Source organism: Numida meleagris, chromosome 4 (assembly GCF_002078875.1).
Source record: "Numida meleagris isolate 19003 breed g44 Domestic line chromosome 4, NumMel1.0, whole genome shotgun sequence".
Lineage (NCBI taxonomy): Eukaryota > Metazoa > Chordata > Aves > Galliformes > Numididae > Numida > Numida meleagris.
Genome location: NC_034412.1, coordinates 49,893,584 through 49,904,093, shown reverse-complemented (window position 1 = coordinate 49,904,093; position 10,510 = coordinate 49,893,584). Strand labels below are relative to the sequence as shown.

The 10,510-nt window shown below is 49.0% G+C and overlaps 1 protein-coding gene and 1 long non-coding RNA gene across 2 annotated transcripts; one reads left to right on the top strand and one right to left on the bottom strand.

The window, feature by feature from the left end:
* On the bottom strand, window positions 1,193–8,000 carry AREG (amphiregulin). Its single transcript, XM_021396645.1, has 6 exons — window positions 7,881–8,000; window positions 7,635–7,793; window positions 5,350–5,533; window positions 4,742–4,900; window positions 3,001–3,103; window positions 1,193–2,446 (listed from the first exon to the last, which is right to left on the bottom strand). The coding sequence occupies exons 1-5, from the start codon at window positions 7,921–7,923 to the stop codon at window positions 3,016–3,018; spliced, it is 633 nt and encodes a 210-aa protein (XP_021252320.1). The 5' UTR covers window positions 7,924–8,000; the 3' UTR covers window positions 1,193–2,446; window positions 3,001–3,015.
* LOC110398733 lies at window positions 7,761–10,094 on the top strand. The gene is made up of 3 exons (XR_002438581.1): window positions 7,761–7,815; window positions 9,626–9,683; window positions 9,765–10,094. It is a non-coding gene; the product is annotated as an uncharacterized LOC110398733 (long non-coding RNA).

Here is a 10,510-nt window from a genome sequence, read left to right as displayed (position 1 = left end):
AATTGAAGGTAGAAATTACTGGGGAAGAAGAGCCTCGTGGCTTTCAGGTGAGAGGTGTAATCCATTCCCATGCTCACTGTGCTATTGCTCAGCCACCACCGAGATTAGGCATGTTTACAGAAAGCAAGAAGCTTGGCACAACTTACAGCAACAGCTTTCCCTGCCAGAGCCCTAATACCAAATGTCTGTGGAAAAGCCATTTGGAGAAGTGCTATTTACTTTGGTAATGAGGTGAGTTCCCTGGAATGTAGCATTGCAGTGTTCCCAGATGATGTTGCAATCCACTTACCTGTTCCTCAGCTATGTACTGTACCACACAGGCACTCAGAGCCTGAGAACTGCTCAGCTGAGCCAGGAGACCAAGGACAGGTGCTCAGCTCTTCCATACAGCAATGTACCCCACTTCCACAACAAGTACAGAACCTGGGTCCGCACTGAAAATTTGCTTGGAGTTTGGTTTCTTTGTAAAATTTTCCTAGCTGCCACAAGCTAAGACATAGCAATTAACTCTTCTTAGAGACCCCTTACAGGAGACAAGCCCTATAAGAAGGTCCTCATAAATCCAGTAAAACCATGATATTTAAGAACTCATACCGTAGTATCTGTTTTTTGGGTAGCTCTGACCTCAGCTCTCTCCTGGAAGCACTTAACAATAACACTAGCAAGCAGCTGGACTAATGATTACCTTCAGAGAAAGAGAAATTAAATATAGATTTCAGAGGCCAAGGCTCCCTTGCCTCTCAGAGTCATGGGCCTGGGGCTACTCTACTCTTCCTCATTTAGGATGGAATCCCAAGCCACTGCTCCAATCCTTTGACCACACAGATGAAAGACTCTCTCCTACTCAGCAATCCCAGCTCTCCACTCATTTGCTGAAACCTCCATCTGAAATTTTGCTCCCAATAAGGTAGCTCACCTAACCCCTCCCTGGAGTCCAGTACTTGGAAAATTCCTTTGTAGCTGAATTAAATGGACTTCCTACTGAATCAAGTACTGGCATCTGCACATCTTGTTTACAAACAACTTGCATTCCTATGAGAGAGCTGAGCTCTACTTTACACACTGCTGTAGTTCTTCATAACCCTGTTTCATGCTCTTAGAAGTGTTGAAACTCACACTCAGAGGAGAAACCAAGCTCTAATTAGAAGTGTTTACATGTACTCCTGAAAGCAAGAACGAACTCTTACCATGGTTAGATTATGTAAAAAGTTTAATTATAAAATAAATAAGTTTGTTATGGAAGCATTAAATATTAAATACAATAATAAATATTTACACATTTACAGATATGTCTTGACAATTAATGGCTTTGCTCTGCTACAAGAAGAATTCTGCTCTGTTTATACAGAACACATTCACTCTTCCAAGAAGAAACTGAACTCAAATACTACTCTGTGCTCAAGATTTCACGGACATCAAGAAAATGAGGATACTTGTGTCAGAAAGGTTTGAGGTAAGTCAAGTTCTTCACACCATAATGAAGAGCACAGGAGACCACTGTATGCCGAGTATCAATGCCTGAATTTAGTTCTTCAAATGAACTGGTTTTTGGTCAAGTTCTCACATTGCCAAATCTGATTAAACCGCTCAGTTGGTGCTGCTTTGAGCAGCACTTGAATTCATCTGGATAACACAAGCATTGTGTTTCAGCCAATGGGTAAGTGCTGCAACATCAGTGTCCAGACTTATCAGCTTCTTTGAGCACATGTATTCCTTCAGAGTCAGAGCTTCAGATCTCACATTTGTTGTCTCAGCATCTTGAGATGAGTTTTAACTCTGTATCACACACACACAGTTTGATAGCTCCACTCACACAGTAAGTCCTACTGGGTTCAGAGGGAATACCTTCCACACGTACAGTAACAGAACCCAGGTGTGGTTGACAGACCTGTCACCAACACCCTGCAAGTCAGAACTAGAGATGAAATTCTTTGAAGCAGATATCAACAGGGAGCACAGCAACAGCAGAATTAGATTTTGTCCATTGAGGTCTAGTGAGATGAGCTCTTCCCTTCTCTACCTTTGAAGAGAGGAATCTCCTCCCCTCTATCTTGCTCTCCTGGAAGCTACAACTTCTGTCCCTTGGAGCTAGAGCTTCCAAAGGAGACTTGCTAGCAGAAGAAAGTCCATCCAAATACAAGCAGAGTCTGGAGGTCCAGCACCAATAGAGAAAGCTCAGGAGTAGTCTCCAGCAGGTCTTGATAGCAGCCCTCTACCCTCGTAGTGGCAGCTCCTTCCACACTGTTGTACCAAGTTGTAGCAGTTAACTGTCCTCCCCAGCAAGTGATTCAGCAGCAAATGGCACATTAGGCATCTCCTTGCAGCAGCCTCTGTCTGTCTTGTTCAAACAGGGCTTAGTGGCAACAGCTCCAACCCAGTGTCCAGGTGGATGTGTCAGGTAGCCAGAGGTCTCCTGCAGCTTGGCAGTGGCCACATCAGAGTTATTCTGTAAGGGGAAGACCAGGCATGTTAACTATCACCCAAGACATGAGCACTCTGCGCTAGAACCAGAGCAAACCTACACACAAGGCAGGCAGCTTTGCCTTTGTCTACAGCCTCTAAGCACCAGAAACTCCCTAATGCCTTGAGGAGATGTGGAAAAGCTCAGTACTCCTCTTATGAGAGTGATAGTCCATCTGGTGCTGCACCATCTCGTGATGGAAGGCTGCCAGGACTTCTTGTACTAACTCACCCCATCTAGAGATTAGTTTTTATTCCCCAAAAGGGGGCTCATTTCAATAGAGCTTTCCATTCTTACTTCTCCTTTGCTTTTTGTCTGTTGTCTTAAAGAGTGCTTTTGAATTCACATGCTTTCAATCCAGTGGTTTTGGAAAACTAGTGAACTGGGTCATACACAATGTAACCTACATGTTTCAAGGCACTTTGAGCACTAAACAAAAAGTGAAAGGCAATACTAGCTTTGCTAAACATGCATGCAACTCCTGCGTGGGCAGCTCCAGCCTGGAAAAACTAAAGCAAGTTGGAAGTTGGCTCACATACCTGCTTTCTCCTCATTTACACACCAACATGGCCATTTCTGTTCTCTTGTCGAAGTTTTTTCCTTTCTTCTTTCTCTTCATACTGAGGACACTTTTTCCTGACCCTGTGGAATTGGAGTGCATTAGATATCATCATTTTGAAGCCTGACATCCATCCATCCCCATGCTCCACAACTATGCTCTTTAGATTCTCAAGCAGCTCCTAGGCACCAGGAATCTTGGAGCACAGCAATTTTTGTGTTTAACTACTCAGCTACAAGATGTGTCCAATAGCTTGATAACATCAAGGAGACTTGGTTTGAACACAGAGCTTTGCCACACACAGCTGGGGCATCCTGGTGCAAGCACCATCAGGTAGCAAGAGGCTGGAAGTGAGCAGAGGACAGGGAGAATTTCTGGGGGCCAGATTTCCTGGAGGCTGTAGCAAACAGCTGCAACATGCAGAGCGCTCTGCTCCTTCCCACAGCAGAGCCCTGGGAACTTCAAGGGGACAGGAATTCAAGTGCATGCGTCCTATGAACACATCAAAAGCCAGCTGCTGACAGCACTTATTATTTTTCAGGTCTTTGCTAGTGCTCCCAATAGACCACCAGGCTTCTCTAGAGTAAGGTACAGTTACATCTTACTCATTGTTTAAGCCTGTTAGAGTTTAGATCATGAAGAACCAGAACCACCATCCTACTGCATGGCTCGCTTCAGAAGCGAGCGCGATGTTCATTCTCACTGCACAACAGAACTGGTTCTTTCTCATAGCAGGGTGGAATGAGAGTGTTCCTCCCAGAATGCCTCAAGTTTAGACCTAAATATGAAGCAGCAAAACAGATGCACACCTTGTTTCCTGAAATGCAGGAAAGGGTACAGCAAGTACCCAATTCTGTCAGTGTACTTTGAGATCTAAAATTAGACTGCACTTCAGAGTTCCACCTGCACTACCCAAGCCCTGCTGTAGTGCCAGACCTGGAGGACCGCTCCTACATTCAGTAACACTGGAGCCAGGTTCCCAGTGCTGAAGTCAGCACAAGTCCTGGAGAACTAATTGACAAGACGCAGAGGCACAGGTGATCAGAGGCTGCTGGATACTGCTTGTCAGCGGGTAAAAGAAGTGTCTGATGCAGTGCTTGAAGCATGCAAAGTTTTGTTTTTTACTCGATTCACAGAAGGACCTCAGGTTATCTACAACACTGCAGCTGTTAATCACAGAACAATTGCTTCCTTAATCTTAGCTGCAAGCAGTACAGCATCTCAGACTGACAGCACTTACTCCCCCATTTGATACCCCCACAGTGCAAGTACTTAAGCCCAACAGCCTCCATTAATTAGTGGTCGGCTGGAGCACTCCTTCCTTCCAGCTGTTGGATCACAGCCACACACTGAGCAGCTACATTCCTGCTGGCAGGCCTCTTCTGCACAAGGATTGGGAAATGCAGTGCTGCATCAGCATGAATGCTCCTCCTGATGTTCTGCAGCACTAACTGCTCTGGCTGTAGCTGGAGCAGGAAAACTTGTTTTAGAACCCAGCATTCACAGGCTGCCCATAACAAAAGAGGGGAAATGAACACTCAATAGCTTACAGACTTCTCAGACCTTCTGCTCTTAAGACACATGCAAGCCAGAACAAGAACTTGCTCTTTTGGAGGTCTTCTACACAGGTAATTCAAATGAGCCATGCATATTTTGCAACTACTGGACACAAGTCCTGCTCACACTTGAGCGAGACATACACTAAAGAACATAATACTTACTGCACTATCACAATGATAAGTACAGCAACAAAGCTGATGCTGGACAGTAGGACAGCTACCACAACCAACACAGTCTTCGAGTAGTCTGCCACATCATTCTTCCTTTGAGTCTTCATGAACTGTTCACCACAGCGCTCACCAAAATAATCCTGATAACACCTGCAACAAACATCAACACAAGTTCTTATCAGCTCCCATGCTGTCTGGAGCCAAGGATGCCCACACACAGTCAAGCCTGACTTTGACATCCTCAGAGTTGCACATGAATCTCAAGATGCTCATTGGAGCATGCTCATGGAACACAGCCACTGCTCTAGAAGAAGGTTTGTCAGTATTTCAACAAGTCAAGATTAGTTTGGGTGTGATGTCCCAGCAGGACACACCTTTCCATTCTTTAGGTTCAAGTTTATGACCAACTGATGAGTTCAGTGGCTTGTTATGCATCTCAGATTCCATCAGCACTTAATTTACATGGCAGAAAGATTCTCAGTCAAAATACTGTAGGAGATATATCTAGGCCAAGATGACACTAATTTTTTCCCTCTAAGCCTTTCTACGCCACCAGCACATGCAAGCCACACCTCATTCACACACTGCACAGAACTTACTTGCAGGTCACCATCTGGAGATGCTCTAAGTATACGCATTCACCATGGATGCAGAAGTTTTTGTACTCCATTTCACAAGGAGTCCCTTTCTTTTTGTTCTTCCCTTTGTTCTTCCTCCTCTTTGATTTGCCAGCATTCTTCTCATTCCCCCTCTTCGCTGGCTTGGGTTTAACCACAGGTTCCACTGAAAAGGACAAGGTGGTTCAGTCTAGCAATGCAGAACAGCTAGATGCTGTGAAAATGCTATCACAGGATTTGGGAATCATTGCAGGAGAGCCTCTGAGCAGGAAGCGTGGCATGCAAGTCAACAAAAGCTGAGGCTTCACATCCAGCACAGAGACAGCAAGCTTCAAGGCTCATGGAGCTCAACTCTGTTGCCACATCCCAAGCAACACAGACAGAGCAGTGTGAGACAGTGGTCTGGGAAGGCCACCAGAGACAGAGATAGAGTGAAATTGCACAGGTTCAAGCAAGGACCTGTGCTGAATATTATGAGCTTGCACTGAGCCAAACCATCCCCTCATTTTATATCAACTCAGACACAAGGCTAACCAACTCCATCGCTCTAAACTCTCTATTTGCATCAGTGATGAAAGGCATTGTGAGCTGCTAGATGGTCCCAGGCACTTGTAGAGGCACGACAGCCTGCTATCCCACTTATCAGACTTGTTTCTCCCAAATAACCTGCAGTGCTATCCTCAGCAGAAGAGATGCTTCATTTCCAGTTCTCCTACTTTGAGAGAGATGCCAAGCGCACCAAAGGGTGAAAGCAGGATCATCCACAAGAGACAGGTTATGTGTTCTGCCATTTGCTGTTGCCCCTCATTATCTCAATTAAATCTCCAGAAGAGTGTGGTTTAAGGCTGGTGGTGACTTAGTCGTCTGTGGATTTAAGGAAGGGCTACCACCTTCCTTGTACTAGGAGAACAAGGCTGTCACCAACTGAGGGTTACAAGCTACATAGCAACAAAACTCTGCAGCATTATTACGGAGCAGTTTGGTCCAACTCCAAGCAAGCCATCCCTTTACCACTAGCCATAAGGTAAGTTCTCCTGGAGCGACACCACATTATTTGAGAGTGGCAGTTAACCAGGTAAGTTTCAACAGGCCTCAGAAAGAGCAGACAGCTGCAACAGACTTCCAGGCTGCTTATTTCTCTATTGTGCTGCAGAGATAAACATAATGGTTTCTAACTACTTCATAGCCCTGTATGTCTGGTGACAAGAAGAGATCCTGCAAAAAGAAACAAGGTGTAGCTCACTATTGTCTAGACAGCAAGCATTTTAAGTTCTAGAGCAACAAGCTTGGCTTGAAGTCACTTAAAAGCAGAATTGCCTTTAGCAACCAGAAGTCTGATTCGAATGCTATAAGCTATATTAACATGCAAACCAGGAGCACTGCTCTTGCAGCAGGGTTTCCTATCCCTAGGACTGTGAATTCATGGCAGAGTCCTCTCCTTTGTCCTGTTGGACCTGATGCTGAGGTTCACACTTGGATAATTGAGGCTGTTTCCATTCCCCTCTTCAAGGCTCAGATTGTCATTTTGATCTGTACCCTGTATGTAAACTGCACAGCCAAGAAAGCCATCCACAGCTGAATCATAACTTGAAGGATGTACAGATAAACCTCCTGCCAAGCAGAAGAGCTGGTCTACAAACCAACCACCTCGGTAGCAAGTCTGGTTTCTGTGCAGTTATACAACACAAGTCACCACACCAGTAGTTCTGCAGGCCAAACTGCTCTCTGATCTGATATTCCTGCACCCCACGGAGGCTTCACACTCCCAGAAAACTGGAGCAAGCATCTGTGATTCCAAGTCAGCATCTGGTGCAGAATCCCTTTAGTTTCATCCACAACTCAGGGTGTTTCTCCAGCAGCTGGAGCCCATCCTGGAGGGCAGCAGCACCCACCTACAGAGCACCACAGGGGAGCAAATCCCTTGGAGGCTGATGCTCAAGAAGCACCTCCATGGCTCATCTTACAGCGCACAACCATCCAGACCCTCCTGTCCCTGCCATGTCACCGCCTGGGGGGCTGTTCAGTTGTCCTCGCGGCTCACAGGCAGCTTACAACACACGCACGCAACTTAGCACGGCCTAGAGGATGCTTAAAGACCTCATTTAAACCCCAACTTTGGGGCCGGGCAGTACGCAGACCTCCTACCGGTGCCTGCAGCCAGGCTGTCCCCCCCATCACAGCCCTACTGGCAGGGTTACAGCCGAGCAGCGGCACGCTCAGCCCACCCGCAGCCCTCACGCACCTCCACGCCCCTTCCCGAGGCTCACCTCGGACCAGGTCCCCCACCAGGTACTGGTGCGCGGGCGGCGCCTCCTCGTACTCCTCCTCCTCGTAGTCGGAGCCCGGCACGGGCTCAGGCTCCCGCGGGCCGCCGCGCCGCTCTGGCTCGGTGCCGTTGGGCTCGGAAGCGGCGGCGGTTCGACAGGCTGTGGGGACACAGACAGCGCGGTGAGCGCTCCGCAAACACACCGACATCCCCCCCTTCCTCCTCCTCCCTGCCCTCTGCCACGCACCTGCGAGCACGGCCAGCGCGGCCAGCAGCGCCGCGGCGCGCATTTGGGCTCCGGGGGCGGCGGAGACGCGGAGAGGACACGGGCGGAGAGGGGACCCGGCGGTGCGCAGAGCTCCATAGGGGCCGCCCGCCGCCGCCGCCCGCTTTATAGGCGGCGGGGCCACGTCACGGGGCGGGGCGGAGAGGTGAGGGAGGGGCGCAGATGAGGGCGGGGTGAGCAGAGACAGAGCGTATCTTTCCAAAGGCAGAGATGTGGGCCTGGAGTCTGTTCTGCCCACAGGTGGGGTTTGCTCTGGGAGTATAGCTGAAGAGTGGTCCATGCACTGAGACCTTCTCTCCCCATGATGTGCTCCCAGGATGGGGGGATGCAGCCTCCCCAACAAGTTTTCTGTTTTCCCATCCTTTGGTCGGAGAGAAATTGAACAGAAACAGACAATTTAGCAGGGTCTGTTGTGATAGGATAAGGGAAACAGTTCCAAACTAAAGAGTGGAGATTTAGATTGGGTGTAAGGAAGAAGCTTTTTCCAATAAGGGTGGTGAGACACTGGGACATGTTGCCGAAAGAGGTGGTGGATGCCCCGTCCCTGGAGACACTCAAGGTCAGGCTGGAGGAACTCTGAGCACCTGATGTAGCTATAGGTGTCCCTGTTCACTGCAGGGGAGTTGGATTAGATGGCCTTTAAGGGTCCCTTCCAACTCAATTCTATGGTTATATGATTTTCACACAATTCCTTCCAGGTCAGCGTATGAGAAGCACTGAAGCTTCCAGCCTAACACTGTGCTTGGCATGCTGCTAAGCAACGGAAAATAGCACCCAAAGCAGAGGAAAGGTTGACTGACCTGAGTGCAAGTGGCCGTTAGCTCCAATGTTTGGAGAGCAAACATGGCACATCCCGTGCCTGACTCATTCCTCTCTCCTCCAATCTCCAACCAATCGCTCTGCTCTGCTAGCTGACAGTCGCAAAGAGTTTTGCTCAGCATGCTCTGAATTTGCCCAACATTTCTCCTACTTCCTCTTGCAGCCTCTCCTGTGCAGCTTCTCCTTGGAGGGGACATCCTCCAGAGGTCACTTTTATTGGGGACATGCAGAGTAGGGTCCCTCAGAGCCCCAGTGCTCTGCCATACATCCACACAACTTTCATTGACTGCAGAGGGAGCCAAAGGAAGAGGAAGATTTTGGAAACTGCATTGAGCTTTGCCCTCAGCTGAGCTGCTGGAGGATGTCCCCAGGGGTGGTGGAAGGAGAAGAAACCATTAGGGAATGCAAGACTCTCCCCATGGGCTGTCCCGCTGTGGTGGTGCAGGGCTCACCTTTGGGAAGGCGCTGCTTCCCCGTGGGTGCAGAGTGCCACCTACTGAGCCACAGCTTGAGATGATCCAAATGGGACAACATGCCCAGGATGTGAAGTTCCACGTGTTCAGCCCTCAGGCAGGAAGAATATGTAAATGACATTTCCCCTGTCCTGACCCAGCTACTGGGGGAGCCACCCCTCTCCCACCCTGCTCTGCCCCCGTCCCTCACCTCCATGCAGCAGCACTCGGGTTGCCCTGTGACACCAATCCTGATGGCTGCTTGGCCCCGGTGGGGCATCACGTCCTCCAGAAGTGTCCATGTGCCAACTGCGATCTCGTTATTCACTTTCTTTACTTTTGATAAAACCCTGGAGAAATGCGTGAAGGGAAAGGAAGTCGCTGCAATTGCTGCCCATTAATTTTCTCCACTGACATCAAATGTTTGTTCTGTAGGGGCGGGCGCAGCTGAGCTGGGTGTTTGAGCATGAGTTATCCTTTCCCATGCATCCAGGTGAGAACAGGTGGAAGGGGGATGACTCAAGCAGTGTCTGTCTGGGCAGCTCATGACTTTCTCTCGACTTCTGATCTGCAGATGCCATATCTTCTGCTATCAGCAGACACCTCACAGGCAGGGAGAGGGCTTTGAAGTGTGGTGTGCGTGACTCTAGTTCCTGCTGATGCAAGTCAGGAGTGCCATAATAAAGGGGACGTGGAAGCCCAGCCCAGATGCCGGGGAGGAGGAAAGGGGAAGGGCCCGGATGCTACACCTCCGGAAATTAGCACAGATCCTGCTGCCCTTTGCAACCTACAGGCATTTGGATGGCTGTGCATTCCTGCTCTGAAAATCTTCAACAGCAATGTTGCTCCTGAGATGGTGACAGTCCCGCAGCGCACCCTTCCTTTCCCAGACACCTGTCCTGGAGCAGGGCTTGAATGGGTAAAACCTGTACAGAAAGGGAATAATGTTAAAACTCAGGTGGGACAGAAGTCCTGCGTGGTGCTGGGAGGATATTTGGAAGCTGCCTGCTGTGAGCACTCTGCCACCAGCTCTGACTGCTCATTTTCCCACCCAGCATGCACCCAGCAGCTCTCATCTGACCCAACAAATCCTCCAGTGCTTGCCCACTCATCTGTGTGCAGTAACTCTGTTTGCACACCTTTTGGGCAGATTCTGACCCCAGCAATTGCTGTAAGGGCCGAAGCAGCGAGCTGGATGAAGTAGTGCGGATTTACACCAGAACAGGGGGCTGGTCCCCTAGCCATCCCATAGGGGGAGCACTGGAATTCGCTGTCCTTTCCTCCGTCTCCTCAGGTGATCCACTCACTGGAAACTTCCCC